The sequence below is a fragment of the Talaromyces marneffei genome, chromosome 6 (genome assembly GCF_009556855.1).
Source record: "Talaromyces marneffei chromosome 6, complete sequence".
In the NCBI taxonomy this organism is placed as follows: Eukaryota; Fungi; Ascomycota; class Eurotiomycetes; order Eurotiales; family Trichocomaceae; genus Talaromyces; species Talaromyces marneffei.
In genome coordinates this window covers 80,807-105,374 of record NC_072353.1, presented here as the reverse complement: position 1 = coordinate 105,374, position 24,568 = coordinate 80,807, and the positions used below count along the sequence as shown (strand labels likewise).

The following is a 24,568-nucleotide window of genomic DNA, read 5'->3' as shown; positions in this document are numbered from 1 at the left end:
CGTATACTGAAGCAAGCGTGTTATAATTGAAAGGTATTGAGATACTCCGGACAATTTTAGTAATAGCGTGTTAGTGAAAGGCATTGGCTACTCGGGCAATTATGTCGTTAAATACGGCGCTGGGAATTAATAAATAGTATGAAAATATGGAAATTGTTATTCTTTCTCTTCGGTGAGAATGAAATCGTTGTGAAGAATGTAGCCATCGCTATCAACGCATACGACTCGATCATTCAGACCGCAGCTAATCTTGTCGTATCATGGGTGAAGTTGCCATTCATTTTGGGCACCGATATTGCTGGAGAAGTCGTTGAGGTGGGAAAGGGTGTCACGCGCTTCAAGATAGGAGATCGTGTTGTTGGATATGCTATTGCGTTGGATAAGAGGGTCAATCGCGCGAGTGAAGGTGGTTTTCAGCAGTATACAGTGCTCCGCCCAGACTTAACATCTACTATCCCCGAATCCATCTTATATGAGAGTGCATGCGTGCTCCCACTGGCGCTGTCGACCGCTGCCTGCGGTCTTTTCATGAAAGACTATCTCGCTCTCCCTTTCCCCAGTGCTTCACCCCGATCCTCAGGAAAGACGCTGCTGGTCCGGGGGGGTTCTACCAGCGTGAGCTGCAATGGTATCCAACTCGCACGTGCAGCTGGATGTGAAGTCATTGCCACAGCGTCCCCCAAAAACCACGACTATCTTCAGAAACTGGGGGCCGCTGAGGTACTTGATTACAATACTAGTCCAACCGCTGTGCGAGACATCCAAGCCGCATTCAAAGATCGAACTACCGCCGGGGCGATCAGCATTGGCACGGGATCGTTAAGAAAGTGCATCGACATACTGGCCAGATGCAAGGGCAACAAGTTCGTGGCGTATGCCACCTTGGATATGCCACCCTTCCCGAAAGGTGCTTTGGACTTCCCACCCTTCCTTGCAGGAACGGTGTCCAAGATGCTGGCCATCAATATCCGGTCGGCCACGAAGGGAGTTCACGCCAAGATGATCAATGGAAGCGACTTGGTAGTGAATGAGGTGGGAAAGGCTGTATATGAAGACTTCTTACCTCAAGCATTTGAGCAGGGATCATTCGTGCCTGCACCTGAACCACAGGTCGTGGGTAGGGGGTTAGGGCATGTGCAGGAAGCAATAGATTTGGTCGCAAAGGGGGTTTCGGCTAAGAAGTTAGTGGTACTTTTGTAATAATATTACAATAGGTACTGTATTTAGTTTAAGAAAGGGGGAAATATGACTAGGTGGTTGTTATATCTTCGCTTTGCACAGTAGTCTTTATTAAACATTAATTGACAAATTTTATATCGCCATTATCTAGAATATGTCTACTTCGTAGAAATTGCTTTGTATCACAGAATCTACAAGAATAGGATCTAATGCTCCCGGCAACTCGGAATCAACTAGCTACTGACTGCTTAAGAAATCCCCTTTCCTTCCAGACTTGAATAAACTTCATGACCAAGCTTCTACTCACGGGCCCCGTGTCTCTCAACGTCCACGAATTCTCTCGACTCCTCGCAGTGTCTAAAATCAACCCACCGCACGACATGCGTACAAAGTACATATCCAAGAAACCGGCCAAGTTGCTTGCCGGGTTGTCATCAGGAGAGCTCGGCGAGCGGCGTACCCGTTCCAACCACTCTTTAAACGGAATGATGCCGGTGTTTGGAATGTGGAAATCATCTGCAAGCATATGGATCATTTTGCGCCGGGGCTGTCGGACGGGATTTTCAATGTGGTAGACCGGGTACCACGTTTGTTCGTCTAACAGCAACTCTCCAAGTGTAGCAGCCACGACGTTGACAGGGCACCAAGATAAGTCCTGCTATGATGTTAGTGCTGGTATAAATATAAGGTTATTTGCTATGAAGACAAAGAACAAGAGATGCCTTACACCTTCCAAGTCTGGAAGAATATTGAGCGTCTGTGATGACTTGATCAAGAATGCGAGATGCTCAACTGGATTCCAGTATCCACTGCCCTCGGAGCCAGCGATTTGTCCAATTCGTACAATCATTGGACGGAAATGTTGAGGGTACTTGTGTAATGTCTCGTCCAGCATTGTCTCCCAGATTAGTTTGGCCTCCCCGTAGCCAGTTGGCATGACTGAATCCACCAACATTCTGTCTTCTGGAACACGCGCCTTTCCGCTAAAGAGGGGATAGCAACCAACGGTCGCAATAGAAGAAATGAATTGGAATCCAACCCTGGGCCCGTTTCGATGGAAGTGGTGGTAGCGACAGGATATCTGACGGGCTAACTCAATGAGATTCCGCATAGCCTTGAATTGCTGCTCGAACGTATGAATTGACCGTGTGATGCTCATGGGCCATGCATTATGGATAATGTGTGTCACTGAATTTATGAGCTTGGTATACTCTAGATTTGATAAACCCATCATAGGTTTTACTGTATCAGTCTCGAGCACGTGAATTTTGGCGAGCTCTACTGAGTTCAGGAAGAGCCCCTTTGACTCGAGAGCCTTTCGCTGACGAATTCTACAATCCAAGGAGGGGCTGTATCGATTGACACAGATCATACGCTTGACGTTGGGTAGCTTTGTGAAGTATGCAACCAAGTGAGAACCGAGGCTCCCCGTTGCGCTAGTCACTAGTATACATTGGTCGACGTGCCCTTCAAGTCCTTCTTCCAACGCCTTGGAGACAACTGGCGCGGCAAATCCACTTGAGTACTTCTTGACAAAATCATCTACTATAGCTTGACGAGCAGTAAAGTCAGTTGAATGTCTTTGGAGAAGTTGATGGGGGTGATGTACTCTATTTCTACTTTTACTAGAAGCCAATGCAATGATAATACGCTGAATTGCAGCCTCAGGCCGATTGCTATAGGTCCAGTCAACATAACCATACCCGACTGATTGCATAATGGTTTTCCATATTGATGGCGGAACAAGAGCATGTTGTCTACCGTCATCAAAGAGCCACCAACCTTCCAAAAGGCCAAATACCAAGTCTATCTATTCTAGGGTTTGGGTCATCTCTAGCATCATTAGCAATCCATCGGGTCGTAGAAGATTATGGATGTTTTGGGTCGAAGTGTTCAAATTGTGAGTTGCATGGACGCAGTTAGTAGCAATCACGAGGTGCTGGCTATGGATTAAGTCCTCTGGTGGAGGCTTTTCAATATCCAGAACTCGGTATTCCATGAAAGGATATTCCTTACACCGCTTGCGGGCCCCGGCGACAAGTGACGAGGAGAGATCTGAGACGGTATACTGGAATGGTATGTTCAGACTGGCTAGTATTGGGACTAACCTCGCTGTCGTTCCTCTAGTATCAACCCCTATCTCTAGGATCTTGATCGGGGCTCCTCCTTGCTTTGGAAGACGAGTGAAAAGTTATCTTAGGAAGTACTGCATCTGTGAAATCCATACCATATTGATCGGAGATTTGCCGTACATCCCAGAAACGATGTTTCTTCCCTCTGCGGACGCAAAGATTAACTGGAGACCATCAGCCTTTCCAGTCAGATAGTCAGCAAGCTTAGAGCCAGTTAAGTATGTCAACTGTGAATCGTAAGTGTGTTCGGGGAAATCAAGGGCGAGATTCTGTGATAAAGTGTACGCGGATTCTGCTGGAACTGCGGTAGCTGTTCGAGTCATTCTGGACCCATCCAAATCCACCGGTCCTGCTTTCTCTAGAACGCCATAGAAGAAAGTGACAAATTGCTCATGTTTAGGGAGGTATTTGATACGATTCAAGATCTGACCAAGGTGCGCATCCCGCAACGAGCATCCTAACTCCTCAAAGCCGTCAATGATCTGAATCACGCATAATTTTGTTAATCTGGGCAGGGTATGCTGCACGTAGTTTCCAAAATTATTTTGCTCGATGAATTGGTCTGTTAATTGTGTTGTTTCGCGAAAGGCATCGAGGATGGCTATCGTAGGAACCACCATATCGTTTGGCATAGAAGGGTCGTTTGCGTGAGAATGAGTCCCATTGACTTTCGTCGATCCCCCGTTCATATTCCCGTTTGCCTTTGGATGAGTGAACCTATTGACATGAGGTTTTTCGTGATTGTCTGCCTCTCTATCCGCCGCTGATGGGTGGACTTGAAAGCCGAAAGCAGCTATGATGTACTCGACAAGACTTTGGAAATCAGTCAACTCCATAAGGTCCGACATGTCAGAGTACATTTGAACATGATTTCGATTTCACGAGCCAGCTCCATGCCCATGAGAGAGTCAATTCCAAGATTGGCGAGATCCGCTTCAGGCTTGATCATATCAGGCTCGAGGCCTGAGAGGGTGCATATAAGATCTCGGACTTTGCCCGCGATGTCAAGTTCAGGAAGCTCTTTCTTACTCTTCTCATTAGCTCCGTTCGAGTGAGGTTCACTTATAGGCTCAGTTGTCATATTGTCAAATGCATGACGAACTTCATGTACCCCGTTTGTCTTTGGTGTTTCTGCGGCGTTGGGCTGAGGGCTTGGATGAGGTAGCTTGGAGCTAGGTGTCAGTCTAGAAAGAAGCTTCCCTAACCCCTGTCTTGCAACTCGGATATAATGGATGCCTAGAATTACTTCTACCAGTTCACCCTCAACTGGATCAAAGACGAATACATCACTTACCCACTCCTTTTCTGATGGACAGGCGCCAATCATTTCGAAACCGGGATACTGTCAAGGCTGTTAGATTGTAGAACGATGCAGATGCTATTTTCTTCTTGAGCATTCTCCTGATTAATAATGCGGAGAATACAACCAAATTTATAAGCCTGATTATTTATTTGAGTCAATGTGGTTTTGTTCTAACATAGGCCAAATTTTGATTATATGCTCATCTACCTAGGGGTTTGCATTTACTCCGAACTTTGGAAATTCGCCTAGAGCTACAAGTCACTACTAGATATTAATTAGAAATAAATTATGAGTTCAATAGTTAGAGGGGGATAATAACTTTACCCATACGCCTACATGAGCATCAATTGACAAAGTAAATACCCAGTATATGGAATACTAACTTTCTCTACTCGAGATTGGAATTTGGCCATGTCGGTCACAGATCCTCTCGCTTCGAAGACAATCACTTTTTAATAAACCCCCAATCTGTTTGTATGAAACGCCGCGGTTTACGACGCGAAAGCTTTTCGAGAAATAGACATACATTGGCTTACGTGGCCGTTTATAACCAAGAGAAATGAATAGCCAATTCAACATTAAACAAACTAATATCTGATGTACGTTATCTCCTGGCACAGCGTGCGTCTCGTAGTTAAATCGCCTCTGCAGCCAAAATGGCCTCTTTGGCGTCTAAAATGCTTCTGTAGACACCTTCGGTTGATGTTAGACATGGATTTCTTAGATAGTTCCTTTTTTGTGACCGACCACAACAACTTACCAGCAAGTGGCCAACGGCCTCGTATATGCTCAAGTAACCAACTCAACGTGGTTATAGTCTCGCTAATCTCTGCCGATGGGTTGCCTTGTCCGATGGTCATAAGCGCTAATAGGCCTTGATAAACAACACCAACAAGGAAAAATGTACATTGACCCTGCAGTGGGTCTACCATATTAGATCCTTGCTGGAGTTCTAATGCAATTCGGCAAAGTGTATCGATGGCGCTCCGTGTCTCCATGAACGTGTGCTGCTGCGCCTCCTGTGTGGATCTTACATTCAACCGCTCCCAAAGATGCTGTTGAAGAAGGAAGATCCCGCTGTCAAAACAGTTAGAATCCCTGGATCGTCGGAACAATTGAGTGCAGCAATGCTTACCTGTAAGAAACCAGAATTTGGCAGCAGAATGCCAACCTCCGGGTCGTAATTTCCATTTCATTTGCACGAACTAAGGCTTCAATAGTACGACAAAGCTGTGCTACATCTGCTGACAAGTTGCCTTGAGTGAGGTAATCGGGTATTACAGAAGGGGATCTAATGTTCTCGAGGACCTGGCTGATGAGATATGTTGCTTGAGCCAGTCTCCCGAAATGCCCGATCTTGAATACAAATCCTTGGGAAATGGTAACAGCATTCTCCGGTTGCGAGGTCTGGACATAACTTCACGTCAGGGAAAAAGCATTGATCTTAGTTGTGTATGGAAGGAGGAAAACTGGGTGTTCTCACGGCATCAAAGAACAGTTCATCATCCACGGGAAGAAAATCTTCAAATGTTGGATCTTTCGTTGCCAGGTTCCGAGACGGGTTCGCTAAGTTCAGATATCTGAATTTTAACAAAGATTAACCCCAACAAGTACCAAGCTTCTTCCATTGAGTTGGAAGATTATTGGAATGACAATGGGGTTGACAAACCGGTCCAAGATCAGGACACCCCACCAAGCCCTGCGTCTCTCTTCAATCTCCATCCATGACGCTGCATAATTATGATCGCCGCCCATTCTGTCTTGATTGATCTTGTCTAAACCCATTACGACACCATAACGGGCACATGCTCCGACTGTCAAATATGCCGCAGGGTAGATCGCATCGCAAATCTCGAAAATCGCAATCAATATGCCTGCCTGTAGGACTTGGATACACAAGCCTTCTGTGCTCTCCACTTCCGAATAGAATTTCTTGACTAATTGATACAACGAGGTTCGCTGCTTGCCTCTATCACCCAGAACTTCTAAACAGGACAGCTTCATGCACAGAGCCAGTAAAGTCGTTGGGCGTCGTAGGGGCGATAGGGGATTGAGTACAGTGTTTAGGTAGCGTTTTCGTCCAATGATGGGCATCCATGTGATCTGGAAGAATTGGCGCGCTGTCTCACGCAGCTTTTGCTTATCACCCAGGTGAAAGGCAACGTCCTCGGGAATATCCAAGTTGAGGCGGGGAATCTCCAAAGAGCCCTCACGAAAGATATCCGGTGCTAGAAAACTGATGGCAAAGTTGACAGCAAACGACGAACGAGAAGAAGAAGAACCGGTCTGGTATCCGGCAAGAATACCGCTTTGTGTCACAGGGGGCTTTGCAATGACAGAATTAGAATTATTGACAGCTTCCGCATTATCAAGGCTACGTGGAGGGGATGCGGAACGTTGGCCACGGCGCTGAGGATAACTGCATTTCCAGCCCTTGCGGATGCACAGCTGACATGAAGGCAGGCTCTTGTCGCAGCGACGCTTATTACGGCGGCACAGAAAGCAAGAATGAAGAGCTTTTGATGTCATTATTGACTGCTGGACTGATTAATGATGATGACTTTGATGGTGACTGTTGATAGTTGTACGCCTTGGCTTTCGGGGCATTTGGTCTGTTGGTATGCGGGGTTTGCGGAGGTTTGCGGAGGTTTGCGGGAGTTTGGGGCGATTTTAATTCAAAAAACAATCAGACGCCGTGTCGTACGTCTTTTAGTCAGCGGCTACAATGTTAGTTAGTTAGTTAGTTAACTAGTTAACTAGTTAACTAACTAGTTATTTGGTTCGTATGCATTGATTGACTGGGATATTTAATCTACGTGAAATACCACTATTAGTAAACATGCCTGCACTATGGCTTGATAATGTATTAATACACTTGATGTGAGTTCATCTACCTTGAGGAGTCCTATCTCTCTCTCCAATACTAAGGGATTTACTATAGTGAATAGTTCTTGGCCCTTCCCTTGGTTGTGTTACCCCCTCGTGGGTGATAATCCACTTCAGTATTTGAACTTGAAATCCAACCTCTTATTGCCATCCAACTCACGCGCAGCTTGGTCATTTTGATAGAGTATCTTTTCCTCCTCAGACATGCTAGACCATCTTTCCTCTTTCTGCCGGTTCAGATGGCGCAGGTATTCTCGTTGAACGATGAACGTCACAAGAGAAAGAGCGCAGATCGAGATGAGCACTTTATTTCCTGTGTAATAATAGGGAGAATCGTTGCTTCGATAGATTTCTATATTTGTGTCATTCAGCCTTGCCCGAGTAGAATATTTTCTGAAAGGCAACCTCAAGAGGGATCAACTTACGTGACGAAATAACCGATCCAATCTGGACAATCACATTATATGCAGCAGTGGTTATGGCTCTCTTTTTCACATCAAAAGTGTTCTCCGATATCCACGCAGCAACAATTGGGTGGAAATAAGGATAACCTGATATCATAGTTGTAATGGTAAAACGACCCCAATTATGACCATGGGCTGGCAAAGCCAGGAGAGCAGCCAACAAAGGTAAAGACCAGAATTCACCGATAAAACAGTGGAAAGTGCGTTCATCAAATCTCTCACTGCTCTTAGCTAACAACAGCATCAGGATTATCTGCAATACAGCAGATGGGATCGATAGCATGTTTGAGTCGAATGTTGAAAAGCCGATTCTTCTGAGGGTGAGCGAGAGATATCCCTGGACTGGGCCCTGGGGGATGTAGGCTATGAGGCCAATGAAATAGAGTCCCCACATTGATCTGTCGCTCAATGCGTTACGAACGTCCTTGAGAGTCGCGGGTTCGCTAATTTTGGTGAGACCTTTGGAAGGATCATCACGGAGGAGGCGCTATGTTATTTAGTTTGATGGTCATCTCCCTGTGGGTAGAATATGTTGACTTACGTTGATCATGATTACCTCTTGGCGCTCTGTGTACCATGACTTGGGGTACAAAATGCTTTTTGTATGTGTGGGAGATTGTGGCAAGTAAAGCAAGCTCTTTGTGATTTATTAGTATGAAGATAAAGTCTGAATTGGTAGAATATTTGTGATAGGTACTCACGATGATGCCGATGCCAAGTGTTAAAAGGCCCTCGATCAAGAATAGATAAAACCACCCTGTTCTGCCATGTACACCTCGCATTTGCAGGATACCTGCCGCCAGGAGAGAGGAAATTACTCGAGCAATCTAGACACGTTTTAGATAGCAGCCCTTTTACCGTAATCGAGAGAGAGAGAGCGATCATAAAGACTTACATTGAGTGTGGACCAGAAGAAAGCCAATCGTACTGAGAGTTCATGGGCCTTGTAGAAGTAAGTGGCAAACAAGATTGTTCCTGGAATAAAACCCCCTTCGAAGGCGCCGATAAGGGCCCGAGTGACATAAAAGGAGGCGCGACTTGTCATGAACGCTTGGGCCCAGGATACCATACTCCATACAATCATCATAGTTGGTAGGACAATACGGAATCCGTACCGCTTGATGATGAGTTGCACTGGAAATTCAGCGGTCAAAAAGCAAATCAATTGAATAGTCGTTCCCTAATCTTTGATTAGTTTCATCGTCATCCACGACTAGTGAACTATGTAGACGATTGACTTACATTGTTGTAGTCGTTTGTCGTCAAGTTCAAATCAACAAGAAAATTGTCTGTCAAAGCGTTGGAGAGGTTGCCACGATCTAGCTGCAAGCCAAGGAACTGCAAGAATCATACGCATGTCAACATAGTTTTTTTTCTAAGAGTTGGAAAATTATGTCTAACCATGACACAGATCCAGCTCATAAAGAACAAATCTGTTTTCCAAACCACCACTCTCTCCTCCTTCGCAGTCCATGTGGCCCTCGGGTCAAAGCGATGTAAGCCTTCATATGAAGGATGCGGCGCAATAACCTCAGAGAGGTCCTCCGTTATCATTGACTTTATAGGATCATCGGCATAGAATTTTGTATTTGAATCAAGAGATTTATCAGCGCCCACATTTTCGATATCGGTCTCCATTGTGCCAGTAGGACGGCTTCTAAACTAGAGAGCCACTAGAAGAACAAAATGTCATTCAGTAACAAAAACAAATCCTTGAGACGAGACATGGGGTTCTATATATCTATTTATATCTATATATATTTGACATGTTTACACCTGAACTGGTTGCGTCTTAGATCTGAAGTTGTTATTTTCAACGTGTGCTGCTGCTCATCGCTTTCAACATCAACACCAAAATGTCGCAATCCCTGGCGGGAATGGCGTTGAGCAAGTACTACGAGCTGTGGTACCATAACGGAACAACTCGAAACTTTAAAACATGAACGATAAATCGGACATAGGAACATATAACGTAGAACACCACATACTTTTTTTTTCCCTCTCTATTTGACCCCGGGGTTTTCTTCCCCAACTGTGTTGGATATAGGGCATCACGGATCATTTCTGGCCAGTGTAACAAAAACAAAAGGCTGCACCAGTCGTAGTGATGGGATGATTGAATGTAGACCGACTTAGTGAAGAGAATGTTACATATAGGTACTGCCGGTAATATACCAATAGAATCGAGTAATAGTGATCCACAGGCTCCGCCCCGTTATATTAGGGCACATGCTTGTCATCCGAGAATTTTCCCGAGATAGCTTCCGAGCGCCCTTTAGCTTCTCGCTGTTAGAGGGATAGCTGGTAGTTAGTCTTGCGTCTTATTGCATCATCACTAGCCTTTTTTTGAATCGACTCCGCTCTGGGGTTAGGAATTGTATTTACTTAGGATTCTTAGGACCATTCTTCTATCTTTACCAATTTGCGTATGTGAATAAAACCAACCTGAAGCATAATCATACAAGGGGTAAGAGCCAGAATTGAGGACAACGATGCCATCCATACATCCAATCGACAGGCCTATCATTCGAGGTGGCCATGACCAGGCTCGCCCGACTATCAATGAACCGCTCATATATTCCGGGTCTCTTGACGATATTCAATATAGAGACCTGACACCGGTCATTGGTCGAGAATACACGGGTTTGCAAATCGCGCAAGTGTTGGATTCAGAAGATCGTGATCGCCTGATCAAGGACATTGCGACAATCGGTAAGGAGAATAAAATCAACGCTGACCATTCGAAGCAAAGAAAGACTGATCTTCTTTCAATGAATAGTTTCTGAAAGGGGTGTGGTGTTTTTACGAAGTCAAGATGTTACGCATCTCCAAATGAAAGATTTCTGTGAAAGACTTTCCACTCTTGCCGGATGCGTAAGTGGACAATGTTCAACACCACTTCGAGATTAGTATCATTAACAAGAATAACATGGGACAGCCTCAAAGTTCCTCACTGCATATCCATCCGTTGACAGAGGAGGGAAGCGAGCTAGGCGACCAAATTAGCCTTATAAGCAGTGAGAAACAGAAGAAAGGCGGCGGTCTTACTCATCAACTCAGCGATACATCTCGTTTCGCTTCTGTAGGATGGCATGCCGATATAACATTTGAGAACGTCCCATCCGATTATGCCATTCTCAAAATCCATACTTTGCCCGAAACAGGAGGGGACACCCTCTGGGCGTCTGGGTACGAAGTTTATGATCGTCTATCTCCGTCAATGGCACAGTTCTTGGAAGGACTTACAGCTACCCATGATGCCACGTTCTTCCATGATGAAGCTAGGCGACTCGGTAACCCGTTGCGAGAGGGTATTAGGGGCTCGCCGTTGAACTCTGGACCCTCTCTTACTACAGTTCACCCTGTTATTCGCACCAATCGTAAGTCTAAGGCCGTACCGTGCAAAGTATGACACAAATATCTAATTTCATGGTAGCCGTAACGGGTTGGAAGTCCGTCTTTGTGAATAAAGGCTTTACGAAGCGAATAAATGGCGTCACCAAGGATGAGTCGGATATACTATTACAATACCTTTTCAACGTGAGTCCCCGCGTATTTCGAGAGAGAGAGATATGAGGTACTAATCGTATGACTTAGCTTGTTACTCAGAACCATGATGCTCAGGTTCGGTACAAATGGAATAAGAATGATGTCGCTATTTGGGACAACCGGTCCAACTGGCATTGCGCAACATACGATTATGATGAAACTAGAATTGGTGACCGAGTATGTAGTCTCGGTGAAGCACCATATCTCGACTTGACTTCCCAGTCAAGGCGACAGGCTTTGGCTCAGAAACCATGATTTATAACAATTTATTAGCACTATTATTTTGTATATATTGCATATTAGCAGGAATTGGCTGGGTTCGGAAGTTGATTCGTACCTAGGTCCCTACCTAGGTACGTATATATGTATCCACATATGTGGTAAGGTTCCTAAATTCCGAGTATATTGCTTCGCTTTAAAAATCACGTATGAAGGCAGGGCCCATCCAGTTGAATTTGTTGCCTCTATTGCAGTCACCCATTCTCGATTTCCAGGCTCTAAAAGCTTTGGCCGAGCATATCGATCGCTTCCCGTAATAACCTTTGCAGTTGCACAGAGTCCCATAGCAAAGCCAGTCTCATCAAAATTATAGATATCTTCTGGTAAGATCCCATACTTTGATATAGCATCTCGAACACGTTCAAAATGCTCCTGGATGATCTTTGGATCCTCGCATTTAGCGCGCTCGTAGTTGTATTTCCTTGAGAATTTGGATTCAATCTCCGGACGGCGTTGAATGAGGTTATATACCCATTTATCCCCAACCTGTTGATTCCCATGTTGTGAAAGAAGATGATTAGCCATATCTCGTACGAGAGAGTGCCGGGGGGTAATCCACGTCGATCTAAACCAAGAACCCATTTGACAAGCGATTCCTCTTCACATTGAGTTAATTTATGACCATTGGCGCGTTTTTCGGCTCGATATGCTGTACCGTTAACTCTGTTCTGAAGAGTTGACCGTGTGACGTTATAAATCTCTGCTGCTTTTCGTACAGAGCGTATTTTGCCATCTTTTAAATCAGAGATAGCTAACAAGATTCGTCCTTCTTGCTCAGCTGAATTTTTTATATTTTTATTGCGAATTGGTGGCATATTGACGCGTTGGATAGTGAAGTAGTGGCGTAGGACACGGATCCGGGAAAAAGTGGCCAACTCGCTTACCGATTACGTTATTGCTACTTTGTTTAGTTAACTAACTACTCAAGCTACTCTAACTATCGACGACCACTTAGGAACCTTTGTGTGGTTCAACCAAGCCTAGCGTACCTCGACACAACACTGTTTAACTAAGGTGGATCCAGGTCCGTGACACCTGCACTGTTTTATGTATGGCACACCTATGCCAGTTATTTTCATCCTATTAGACACACTTGAATCCAATACAATACGCGTCCCCGCTCGATTTCTCATTTTTCCATTAAGTGGCACTCCGTCTCCTAAACTGTAATTCTTTCCAAATTCAATACATCCGTTGACTATCTCAATTAGTATTAGCGCCATTCTTTCACCATTAGGTCTTGGCACGCTTCAATAATAGGCGGTCAATGTTTCGACCAATCAAATTCACACGTGTATATAACATATGGCCGTGTGTCTTCGCTTTACTAGTGTAAAACACATTTTGTCGCCTATTCAAATAGTATCTTCGTTCGATATTATTACCGAGCCCCTCCCTCCCCCGCTCCACGAATGATATTTTCTGTTTGCAAGCTCATTATATTATTCAATTGAAAGTTCGATTCGTCGTTGATTCAAGCCTTGTTGAATTCACTTTCTTTTTCTCACTTGAGACTTCGTAAACACGATTATTATTTATCACAGTGCCATACGTTCATATTCAGTCATTTCCTCCGACACGAAACAATGGCTTGGCCCAATAAGAACAAAGACATGCTCTATCGCCGAGTCGGTAATTCAGGATTGCATGTCTCAGCAATTGGTTTAGGGGGATGGGTGACGTGAGTGCTCTCTTCCATTGTGGAGGGCTGGGACTAATTGAATTGAAAGATTCGGTGGCCATGTTGGAAAAGGTACAGAAACGTGTCGAAAATCACGGAAAGATAACGCTTAGTTACTCATAATCAATATTATAGAAGAAACGATGCGATGTATGAAACAGGCATATGAATGCGGTGTCAATTTTTTTGATACAGCGGAGAGGTAATAATCCAATTGCTCCAGCCAGTGCACTGCAGCTAATGGACTGCTGGAATTCTAGTTATGCCAATGGTGAGTCCGAAATTGCAATGGGAGAAGCCATTCAAACACTTGGATGGAAAAGAAGTGATTTTGTCATTAGCACAAAGGTAAGTAATCGGCAATCTATAGCCGCACAGAAATTGGCTCTAAGTCTCTCATGCAGTTGAATTGGGGTATGGCAAATGGTGAAATTCTAATCAACAACCACGGGCTTTCACGGAAACATATCATTGAAGGCACACGAGCTTCTCTAAATCGCCTGCAGTTGGAATATGTCGACATCATATATGCTCATAGGCCGGATCGTCTCACTCCAATGGAAGAGACGGTTCGCGCATTTCATTATGTGATTGAGAGAGGATGGGCTTTCTACTGGGGTACATCTGAATGGTCTGCCGACGAAATCCAAGAGGCATGCGGAATAGCAAAGTCTCTTGGATTGATTGCTCCGATTGTTGAACAGCCACTGTACAACTTGCTGGATCGAAAGAAAGTGGAGGGCGAATTCCAACGATTGTATTCTCGTTGTGGATTGGGTTTAACGACGTTCTCTCCGTTGAAGATGGGGCTGTTAAGTGGGAAATACAACTCTTATCCAACAGCACCTCCACCAGGATCCAGATTTGCAGACAGCAATGACAAATATGTGAAAAGCGTTCGCGAACAAAGTTATGGAAACGAGGAGTGGATTTCGACTATTCAAAAAGTAACCAAATTGCAGGTGCGTATATTTCCACTCCGATTAAACGAGCATAACTTATGAGATTAATGTCATAGGATTTATCTGATCGGTTGGGCTTCAAATTATCTCAACTGGCATTGGCTTGGTGTTTGAAGAACCAAAATGTCTCTTCTGTCATAACGGGAGCCTCCCGGCCCGAGCAAATCGTCGACAATGTCGCGAGTTTGAAACTGCTTCCGAAGCTCACCCCAGACATTATGGAGCAGATAGACGCTATTCTAGAAAATAGGCCACCATTGGACCCTGCTCGTCAGGACTGATTCTTCTTTTACCTCCCTTGTTGTTGTTGCATACCAATATCGAAGTGTGTCATACCTCAAAAGACGGTGTTTGTGTATTGTAGTGCATGTGTCTATTTGAATGGAACTTGAATAACAAAAATCCCCTGCGTGCTGGACATAATATTAGGTGTATCACACAGTCATATGTACTATAAATAACAGGAAGATGACGCGGATTCGGTGTGGGCACTAACTTGATGGATAGGTGACATACAGGGCCATTGAGAGCGATAGCGTTATACAATGCTGCCAAACTTAGTTTGGGGGCTTAGGTTGCCTAGTCTTGATAATATTGACTTCGTTATAAAAGTGTCGAACTTCTAGAAATTGCTTGAGATTAGAACAGCCTTTCTGAAGGAGTCTCGTTGCCGCGCTCATAGTCATTCGTTGTGAGAGGAGCCGATGTGGAAATCGATGCTTCGTCATTGCCCATGAGTAAAGAAACGACGGGATTGAACGCAAACCCGGGTATTTCGTCACACATTGTATTCTGGCCAATGTGATGGTCAAAAATGGGAGTGGCAAGCTCCCCTGGCGAATCGATTCCAAGACTACCGATGTCATTGCGGTATTGATCAGAATATTCATACGGGAGCTCATTGGCCGAACTCAAATCTAGACTCGTTTCTATGGATGTTAAAACATCATCAAAGGTCGGGAAGACCAAGACATTCTGTCGTCGGTAAGTGGTTGCGTCGTCTGCGTCGAGCGGAGTTTGGTTGAGATTGCTATTATCGTCGAGAATCGGTCTACTTGATAATGGCGCGCAATACCCCATCCTAGCATGCACCTCTGCTGTTTTCTGGCACAGCACTTCAATCAAGTTTTTCCCGGCTCTATGTCGAAATGAAGACATCAAGGAATTTAGATGCGTTAGAATGCGTGCTGGTGATAGGTCGTTTGTCCAATTCGGCAAAGCGACAGGAAGCGTTGCCAAATATGATATGGAATCGACAACCGAACTTGCAATTTCCACGATTTTCAATTGCTGCTCATAAGGATTAGATAACTACCCTTATTTCTTGGATATATTTGGAGTGATCTCACTATTGTTAATCCGTGGGCCTCGATGGCTGATGTAGGTAGCCTGGCGACTGAATCTAAGAAGTCAGACGCTACACTGAGCGGGAACGCAATAGACAGATCATTGCTTGAGGAAGATGATGGTGAACGCAGCCTCCACAAAATCATCTTCATCCAGTGTTGCGTGATATAAATATCCACTTTTTGCACATCCGAAACAGAGATTTGTTCCTTGGCCGCCTCATGCAGTTTTCGATGTAGAGATTCTACTGTCTGAGAATCAAGAATAGAAGGAGCTCTAACAACAGAGGAGAAATCAGCATCATCACCATATCCTATGACGTCGAAGAGCCCCGCCTGCTCAAAATTCAAGAAGAGATTTATCAACTGGATAAATGCAGGGAGCACAAATTGCCCATCATGCAAGCTCATTGACGGCAATGCAATGTTTGTCTTGATGATAACAGGCAATTTGTGAAGGAGACACACTCCTCGCTCTGTGACAAATAACAGCCACAGAATCAATCGGCGGAGATTTTGTTCTTCAGTAACGCGGCCTGTGTATGACGTTTCCTGGTGCAGCGACATGAGTTGTGCTACCGAGATGGAATCGCGCAAATGCAGCAATGATTCACCACATCCGGGCTCTTGGTTCTCGTAGTAAATATGTAGGAAGAACGATATTCGAATAGTATTTAGATTAACTCTGTTTTTGTATCTTATGAGACTGCACACTTTCTCACACTCATATGCCATATCACTCGCTCTCAGTATGCATCTATTTTCGCCTGCTTTTCTGTCCAGCCTCAGCTGAGCGACTGTCGCGCCGGCAATCGAGATGGCCAAGGCGTACGCCTCTAGCGTATCATGGCTGTCTTGGTCCCCCTGTTGTAGTTCAGCAATCACAGTGTCCACATTGACGACAGGCCATACGGGAAACAATTTCAGGTGGTAGATGTACAGTTGCGGCGAGAGGATACTGAGCGGGATCCGTTTCCACGTCCTGTACAATACTGACAGTTAGAGATAATTCCACATATTTGCAGGAACCAATTTACCCATGCCTTATTGACCCGGCATCAACTGGACCACGCGTACTTTTGCCATCTAAGCTGATATTCCCATAATCAACAGATGATTGTTGCCGCTCCTCTCGCTGTATTCTCTCTATAATATTTCTTGTGGTCTCACGCATGCGGCGTGGTCCACGCGTATGCACAGCACGAGAAAATGTACACGCGATCTTGGTATTTGCACAGGACAAACAAGGCTGGCCTCCGTCGCATTTGACCTTGCGAATTTGGCATCCGTCGCATGCTCGTTTTGCGCGAGTTATTCGACTTCTCGGAGACGATGACATCATGTGAACTTCTGAGGCATGCGTCAAACTATATGACTGTAGCCGAGAGTAATGGCCATGCTGATGGCAATTAGGAGCGGTCAAATCACCTTCTGTTATTTTTTGTTTTCGAGTTTTTCATGAGAATGCATATTAACTGTAGTTCCTGTACAAACTCAGAAATCGCGTTACCTACCATAAAGGCTCACCTTTGTTGGACCGGAGAAGAGGCAGCGATCACGCCTTTACCCCACTCACTGTCGCCATTGATTGACGAGTCCAATGGGTTTGCTAGAATTCGCGTATACAACACAGCTCTTTTAAAATTGTTAGAAATATGTGGAGAGCTTAGAATTATTCTCATTGACAGAAAACAGAAACAACAGGAGCAGGAGCTAGGAGCGAGTGGGCATATAACCCTAGTCAACCCTCCTCTTAATCTACATATGTTGGATTGGTGGGTTTACTCCCGACTAACCCTGAATGTATCTTACAAGTATAAGAAAAGAAGTGACTAGCAAGATTGTCTCTGTTCAGTTGTCTCTGTCTGAGTATATCAGGTCCCATATCGGGCTTTTATATAGACATATTGGCGGGGTCATTTATGAGCTATCAAGAGGGGTAAATATTTGGGCTGAAACCTAGGTGCCCAAATATCCTAAAGGTGGCTAGCTGGCCTTCAAGATGAAGAGGCTGATCTTTCTTGTTTGGATATCCGGATTATCTGACAACATACGTACTTTCACGTCCTGTACCTCCTTATCGCCTGTAGCTATTTGGCAAGATCGCTACTCAAGACTATCTCTAATTTCTCCGCTGTAACACTAAGCTAAAATATTAGTCTATACATTATGGTCGGGACTCAAGAGTCTGGCCGGCGGTAACGGCAATAAGACGCTCGTGAAGTCATTCCTCATATATTCGGAGTTAGGGCAGGCTAACCCCGACGTCTCTTTTGCTCGTGTGATAGATGCAAAACCACGGTAGGTTCATCATTTCATCAACCCCCCTTTACACAAGATACCAATAGACCCTTTGATGCCTCGTTTACGTGATATGGTTGTCACCAACTACGGAAATAATGAAGACTGTACCTGCTTTCACCAAGGTTGAACGGGATTGTCAGCGCCTATATCCGGCATCATAGACGAATGTATCGTCATATGTTCGGAGTTCCAGTGGTATAAAAATAACTGTGATATGGATGGATGAATATCTCTTTAGTCACCCTTAAGGTGCAGTTCCATTTTACAGAAAGCTGTATTGAAAGTTCGAATATCTTCAAGATGCCAAGAATTCTCATCCTTGGTGCCACTGGGTATTTAGGCAATCGCGTTGCGAATCTGCTAGTTCAAAGTGGCCAGCACACTGTTTACGGCGTGGCTAGGTCTTCCGATAAGGCCTTGCAACTGGCAGGAGATGAAATCACCCCCGTGCTTTGCCCGGATCCCGCGAACAGCCCAGAGCAGTATTTATCTACTATTCGCTCATCCTCCATTGATATTGTTATCGACTGCGCCCAGGCCCTGCAGCAAGGCCACAGTTTCCTGGAGAACATCAAAAAAGTAGGCAAAGAGCGACTAGATGCCTACAAAGCTCGAGGCACCGGGGGACCCAAACTGGGATTCATCTACTGCTCTGGGGTTTGGGTGCATGGTTCCTCAAACAAGGCTGTTACTGATCTAGACATGGTGGGACCAGACGCAGCAACGCAACCAGCAGAACTGGTGGCATGGCGAGTGGACCTGGAGAATGCAATTCTTGACTCGCATAACGTGCTAGATGTTATGATATTGCGACCTGCTCTTGTGTACGGCCGTCAACCAGCAGTTTGGTCCTCATTTATCGCCCCAGTTTTTGAAGCTACCCGAAATAAAACTATGGAGTCTATTCAAGTCCCTCTGGACCCCAAGTCAAGACCTGGATTAGTCCATGTTGATGATTCAGCCACAGCGTTCGTGAAGGCAGTTGAGAAGTTGCCTCTAATTGCTGGATCGGGCGTATATCCTGTTTTTGATCTTGTTACTAGCCAAGAGAGCATGTGTGAAATTTTCAACGCACTCGCTGCTTGCTGGGGGTATGACGGCGAGATACAACTGGTCGGACATGATGATGACATTGTTCGAAAGGCTGTGAGTACCACATTTCGTGGTAGTTCGGCTCGTGCAGAGCAATTGCTTGGATGGCAGCCAAAGCGCCTAGGTGGATTCGTGACAGATATGGATATCTATGCTGCTGCATTCGCAGCACACCTGAGTAGTACTAGTTGATATTCATGGAATCGTCAGGCTTTTAATTTATCCAATGTTAGATCTAGCTTTGAGTCTTTCGAATTGATTTTCAGTTGATCACTGATATCTATTTGTAACCGACGAATCCATTTTGGACATGGAGGAGCAAACCACATTTTGTTTCCCATCATACCACACCCTTGATTCATATCCTCTATGGGTACATATGGGACAAGATATTGCTTCAGGAATTCTAAAAATATATCAGTGAACAAAACCTTCAGATCTGCGACGCTATCCTGGGTGGTAGTTATGTTTGATTCCAGACGAGGTATATGGGCCGACTAGTCTGTCTATCTATTCTTTTCCACAATCAAGGGACCTTTCATTTCTATCATAATTGTCTAGTTCATAGATGGTCTTAACCAATCGACTTTTACGACGATTCATTCATCCAGAATAGAACATCATTGATGGTTGAGGTTACCGATTTCTATACGTATCTGTTTCAACATTCATTCTCGGGACTGGAATCCATGTAATATCAGTAGGCTAGGACCCAGGTATCTCCCCTCGATTTACGCGTCGTATTAAGATAGAAACAACGCTGTAGTAGGTGGAAGCTAATCACGATAGGTGGAAATCGACCCCTGCGACAGCCTCGAGGTCATCAACCTAACCGGTTCGATTAGAATATGACCTAGTAAACGAGAGGGATGTAGAACACTTACATTAAGCCTATCCACTCCTGCATCTACCAGCTCCTGCCACAAGCTAGTGCTGGGGAGATCCCCTAACAACGCATTAGTTTCTGTTAGTCACATCTGGGAAGGTAGATTCAACATACAGTATCGGACAAGGAATCCTTTCGCATGACCTGCATCCAGTTGATCAGTCAGGGTTTTCTGGTTGGAAGACGACAAAGGGGCTGATCCGGAGCTAGTGATGGCACTCTCGAAGTCAGCACTTGAGTAGTATGTATTGGAGGTATCATATCCATCCAGTGATTCATTAACGCGACTATCCATAAACATGTCATGGTTAGGATTGGCTGTGGAACTTTTTGCCTGGGCCAAGGGTGCATTTCCACTGGCAACAAAGGTGATGGGGCGTGACATGAATCCAGACGCATCCCAGTAACTCAGATAACCAGCATCCCTAAGGGGCTGCAACGCAGAGTAGACTGCATTCCAGGTAGTTGTGCCGTCACTCTTAAAGTCGATGAGAAGAACAAACGACTGACTGCTGTTTTGAGGATAAACACCGTTTGAGCTGCCACCCTTGGGGTTATGCGCATCTAGCAGTGCAATCAGCGGATTAATGTACAAGTCTTGGATTGTCGGTCCGCTGTTCCCTGGGTCGGTATGCGCAACGCGCAGATTGCCACTGTACAACCACACATCGGCCTCAACACTCATACAGCCAGCGCTGAGCGCATCGTACAGGGGCACATCACGTGTATAGTCGTTGTGACTATGGCATGGCACGGGTATCACATCGGATGTGAAAGGTCAAAGGAAACGGACTCAAAGCTACATTGCTGCTGCCACTCAACACCGATAACGCGCCGTCCGTGAATAGCTTATCCACGGCATCTTGGGCTAGCTAGTGGGGCTTTCTCTCCCAATGCATGGTATGAAATGGCGCCTGATCCGACCTGCCAGGTGCCCCCCTTGGTATCAGAATGCTTGCTCCCCCAGCACTTGGAATTATTGTTTGAAAGTTCCTGTAGATAGGAGGTGCATTGTTTGCTAACCTGTTTGTCAGAAAATCAGCCGTCTTATGCTCCTAGGTTGACTTACCATCAACCGTGTGGGAGGCGGAAGTTTGCTTGTTATGGACTTCAAAATAGACATATCCTGGAATTCCATTTGTGTGTGGATCGGCTCCGCCATCTAGGAAAATACGAGTTGCTAGTGAGAGATAGCCGCCCGCTGGATGGTTTGCTTGTTGGCTTGCTGACAGAATTCGGCAACAGCAGTCAAGTAGCCTCGACGCGGAACCTTGCCGTTGTTCGTCCTCACATCGTCCCGTGCCATCCAGGCACCACCGCAGCTTGAGATATAGTTCGATAAACGCTTCTCGTGCGGCGCAGCATGGCAAAAAGAGAAGGAGAGAGCAATAGCTGTAACCAGAATTCGCTGCATCTTGTCGACTTTTGTGTTGTGGAGTGCAGGGGACCGCTCGTCGTCTTTACCCACATTGACGACTGATCTCAGTAAGATGGGTGTCCGTAGCGGAATGGTTCTGTCCATTGTGGCCTTTGCCTGCCTTACTGGAACTCCCCTGGCTGGTGCGCTAATCCAACGCGGTAACGGCTCATACATATATGCCTACATTTTTGGGGGTGGGGGGTACATCGTTGATTTTAGGATCATCGTTTGTGATAGCTGCACGTCTAGCAATGCCGAACCGGGCTTAATGCGTTCCATATTAAAAGAGTGTATATCATACTTGTGGATAGCCTTGTTGCGAAATGCTTCCCATCATCAGGTAGGGGATTCAGGAGCAAGGCAACCTGGTGACAAAACATATAATGATTGATGATTAAGATGTATGGATAGATAAGAAAACTCCCTGCCTATACCAAGGCCGGATTAATTGTCATTGACTATAATATAGCCATTATTCTCTTGTATCATACCTCCTCCTTATCACAATACAAATAAACCAGGGTAAAACAGTGAAATTAGTAGTGGCACCAAGCACCCTTAACTCCGGCTCTGAGCCATACATAACATGCCCGCCAAAGCACAGGTCCTATACCTCTATCAATATCAGGGTTGTATCAAATCCAACACTACAATATTGTAGCCCATAGAGCATGCTTATTTCAGATGTTGCGATGATCAACCGGCACAAATATGTGCACTTTTTTGCATGCTAATTACCGTATGGGTCATTGGGCTATGCGATGAGGTTCATATGAGCAAATCAAAATAGGTCTGACTATCATGCACACATAGAGTGCGTGGTATAAATTCAGACCAGTTTTAATACAACGATGGATGTCTAGTTAGTCCTGAGATTCTGTTCCCGACCGAGCCCCCGTCAGTCCGAACTCTGGTTTCAAACCCCTTACTCACTACAATGTTCACGATAAGCGACCTGTTGAGACATTCATTTTCTACGTTCTTGGGGCTAGATCAGAGATGCGATGCCAAAGAATGTAGAAATTAAATTAAAAATCAGGAATATAGCAGTTGATAGCACCAAACTATTTTCCCGTGCTTATTGCGCAGCTACCTTACAACTGCCTCCTTCAGGAACCCGATCCTCTGCCATCTTCATGCTATATATCAGGTAACGGTCCTGTCATCGCGATCCAGTTTTCTCCTCAGTCATACAATGAGTCTCTAATCTTGCAAGGTCCTTGAGCTGCATATGCTTTGTCTGTTCGTCTGTCAAGATTTGCCGGTTTCCATGTCTGGCCCTTATGCGTCGTAGGCTAGCAGGATACGGGTGGCATCCTTGGGTGCGTTCTCAGCATCATATGCTAGCATAACTGGAGTATAACACTTCTTTGTTGCGTTATTATAGGCCAAAATGACCGGGGTAGCTCCTTCAGGAGCATCTTCGGTTTCGTAGGCCAGCATGAGAGGTGTCGAGCGCTTTTGAGCAGTGTTAGCATAAGAAAGCATGATAAGAACAGCTGCATCAGGGGAATCTTTAGCATCGTAAGCTAGCATAACTGGGTTGGCATGCATCTGCGTCAAGATTTGGAGCCGCCATAACACCCGCAGGAAGAGATATTGGGAGGAGGGAAACCGCATTTTGAATGAGAATATATGTGGTATATATGAAGTTGATTTTATCTTATATCCTGGATGAAAGTTTTAACGGAAGTAATCTTGTTGCTATTGCCTTTGCAAATTTCAGGTGGGATGTTTAGGCTATTTAAATATTGTCAAAATTCACAGATCACTTCGGACAAAAAACGCCTTGAATTCAGAGTCATATTGATCAAGGTTCCTCTCCTCCAATTAATTGCACCATGCCTAATCCTAGACTAAAGGACATTCCACATCTCACGCCTTAAAGGCAATGGATTAAAAGGAGTGTTTTCCAGTCCCTCTCACTCCAGTTCGCTGCAACAGGCTCACATATCGGTTCGTAATTGATTTGAATAGCATGTATATGACTTGGTTACAAGAAACAAAGACTCTCACGTCTACAAAGTTTCTAATTTGAGACCATGTTTATGTTCGAGTTCATAGTTGCACGCTTCTTCTTGAGGAGAAAGACCTAGAGTCCAGCAAAGCAACCCTCAATCACTCACAATTCTAGATAAGAGGGTTGCAATGCATTGCATCTCCATCCAGCAATAAGTATTTCAGATGATTAATAATAAGCAATGTGATATATGATGTTGATAATCGACCTCCCACTTTTGAGAGTGCAGTAGAAGACCAGATGTAGATTCATCCTAGAGACCAGAAGCGCCTAGCAGGGTAAATATCGACGTTCGTCAAGTTCGTTACCAGAATCCAGCTTTCATTCAGACCTTCGAGAGCAGCCTCATCGGCTCGGTCATTGCTATTAAAATATCCCGTCATAAGTATTAACTACATCTACCGTGTCTTTCAAGACCCAGTCACAATCAATTCAAGTAATTCAAGAAGTATGGCACTATTGTACACCTTGAATAAGCAAGACTATCTTCCGATTGGGGATACAGGAGAGTCGACCTTCATTGATGATGATAATGACTATCATACAAAGTCTCAACTCGGACAAGATGCACAGAAAGCACGTCAACGTTGAGTAAATAACCGCACATTCCAGATAATAACGGGCATCATTCTAGTCCTAAACCCTTTTCTACTGGCCGGACTGCTGGTTCTATTTAAGAGTATTCGAAATGCCTCTATGACCAATAGTGCGCTCGTCAACTCTCTACCATAAGTACCTATATTCACAACACCACTAATGTTCATGCTTCAGAAGCCAATTTGTCAATAAACTTTGCAGGGCCTGGTCTAGACGCTGTAGAATATGAAACAGTCACCTTCAGAGGCGCACAAGACGATGAAAAACCCATACAAGGGCCATCCCAGTCCCAAGGCCGATGCAGCTTGAGCCTGGGGAAGACTTACTGAAGGTAAAGCGCCAAACATTTTGTGCTTAACCATAATAAACTGATGGGAAACACAAAATGGTCCGCCATATATTGATATATCCAGAAATAACGATCGCCATAAATAAATCCAACAACTACGCTGTTCAATTATCCAGTGA

At 44.9% G+C, this 24,568-nt stretch overlaps 11 protein-coding genes across 11 annotated transcripts; 4 read left to right on the top strand and 7 right to left on the bottom strand.

The window, feature by feature from the left end:
* Positions 1–138: 138 nt before the first annotated feature.
* EYB26_007546 (uncharacterized protein) lies at positions 139–1,200 on the top strand (the record flags this gene model as incomplete). The annotated part of the gene is made up of 1 exon (XM_054266812.1): positions 139–1,200. One exon carries the CDS (start codon positions 139–141, stop codon positions 1,198–1,200), a length of 1,062 nt encoding a protein of 353 aa, XP_054122787.1.
* Positions 1,201–1,408: 208 nt separating this feature from the next.
* Positions 1,409–4,638, bottom strand: EYB26_007545 (uncharacterized protein; the record flags this gene model as incomplete). Its single annotated transcript, XM_054266811.1, has 4 exons — positions 1,409–1,834; positions 1,907–2,989; positions 3,407–4,124; positions 4,178–4,638. 4 exons carry the CDS (start codon positions 4,636–4,638, stop codon positions 1,409–1,411), a joined length of 2,688 nt encoding a protein of 895 aa, XP_054122786.1.
* Positions 4,639–5,248: 610 nt separating this feature from the next.
* EYB26_007544 (uncharacterized protein) lies at positions 5,249–7,143 on the bottom strand (the record flags this gene model as incomplete). Its single annotated transcript, XM_054266810.1, has 5 exons — positions 5,249–5,307; positions 5,375–5,691; positions 5,750–6,021; positions 6,098–6,194; positions 6,284–7,143. 5 exons carry the CDS (start codon positions 7,141–7,143, stop codon positions 5,249–5,251), a joined length of 1,605 nt encoding a protein of 534 aa, XP_054122785.1.
* Positions 7,144–7,613: 470 nt separating this feature from the next.
* On the bottom strand, positions 7,614–9,602 carry EYB26_007543 (uncharacterized protein; the record flags this gene model as incomplete). Its single annotated transcript, XM_054266809.1, has 7 exons — positions 7,614–7,852; positions 7,926–8,451; positions 8,506–8,601; positions 8,666–8,791; positions 8,860–9,144; positions 9,207–9,302; positions 9,366–9,602. The coding sequence occupies 7 exons, from the start codon at positions 9,600–9,602 to the stop codon at positions 7,614–7,616; spliced, it is 1,605 nt and encodes a 534-aa protein (XP_054122784.1).
* Positions 9,603–10,456: 854 nt separating this feature from the next.
* On the top strand, positions 10,457–11,768 carry EYB26_007542 (uncharacterized protein; the record flags this gene model as incomplete). Its single annotated transcript, XM_054266808.1, has 5 exons — positions 10,457–10,676; positions 10,744–10,838; positions 10,903–11,344; positions 11,401–11,504; positions 11,562–11,768. 5 exons carry the CDS (start codon positions 10,457–10,459, stop codon positions 11,766–11,768), a joined length of 1,068 nt encoding a protein of 355 aa, XP_054122783.1.
* A 1,610-nt stretch (positions 11,769–13,378) lies between these two features.
* Positions 13,379–14,716, top strand: EYB26_007541 (uncharacterized protein; the record flags this gene model as incomplete). The annotated part of the gene is made up of 6 exons (XM_054266807.1): positions 13,379–13,473; positions 13,523–13,545; positions 13,609–13,675; positions 13,734–13,821; positions 13,878–14,435; positions 14,492–14,716. 6 exons carry the CDS (start codon positions 13,379–13,381, stop codon positions 14,714–14,716), a joined length of 1,056 nt encoding a protein of 351 aa, XP_054122782.1.
* Positions 14,717–15,074: 358 nt separating this feature from the next.
* On the bottom strand, positions 15,075–17,120 carry EYB26_007540 (uncharacterized protein; the record flags this gene model as incomplete). Its single annotated transcript, XM_054266806.1, has 3 exons — positions 15,075–15,725; positions 15,785–16,763; positions 16,825–17,120. The coding sequence occupies 3 exons, from the start codon at positions 17,118–17,120 to the stop codon at positions 15,075–15,077; spliced, it is 1,926 nt and encodes a 641-aa protein (XP_054122781.1).
* Positions 17,121–18,385: 1,265 nt separating this feature from the next.
* Positions 18,386–19,369, top strand: EYB26_007539 (uncharacterized protein; the record flags this gene model as incomplete). The annotated part of the gene is made up of 1 exon (XM_054266805.1): positions 18,386–19,369. The coding sequence occupies one exon, from the start codon at positions 18,386–18,388 to the stop codon at positions 19,367–19,369; it is 984 nt and encodes a 327-aa protein (XP_054122780.1).
* Positions 19,370–19,957: 588 nt separating this feature from the next.
* Positions 19,958–20,748, bottom strand: EYB26_007538 (uncharacterized protein; the record flags this gene model as incomplete). Its single annotated transcript, XM_054266804.1, has 3 exons — positions 19,958–20,005; positions 20,062–20,123; positions 20,178–20,748. The coding sequence occupies 3 exons, from the start codon at positions 20,746–20,748 to the stop codon at positions 19,958–19,960; spliced, it is 681 nt and encodes a 226-aa protein (XP_054122779.1).
* A 495-nt stretch (positions 20,749–21,243) lies between these two features.
* On the bottom strand, positions 21,244–21,585 carry EYB26_007537 (uncharacterized protein; the record flags this gene model as incomplete). The annotated part of the gene is made up of 1 exon (XM_054266803.1): positions 21,244–21,585. One exon carries the CDS (start codon positions 21,583–21,585, stop codon positions 21,244–21,246), a length of 342 nt encoding a protein of 113 aa, XP_054122778.1.
* Positions 21,586–22,764: 1,179 nt separating this feature from the next.
* EYB26_007536 (uncharacterized protein) lies at positions 22,765–23,103 on the bottom strand (the record flags this gene model as incomplete). The annotated part of the gene is made up of 1 exon (XM_054266802.1): positions 22,765–23,103. One exon carries the CDS (start codon positions 23,101–23,103, stop codon positions 22,765–22,767), a length of 339 nt encoding a protein of 112 aa, XP_054122777.1.
* Positions 23,104–24,568: the final 1,465 nt, after the last annotated feature.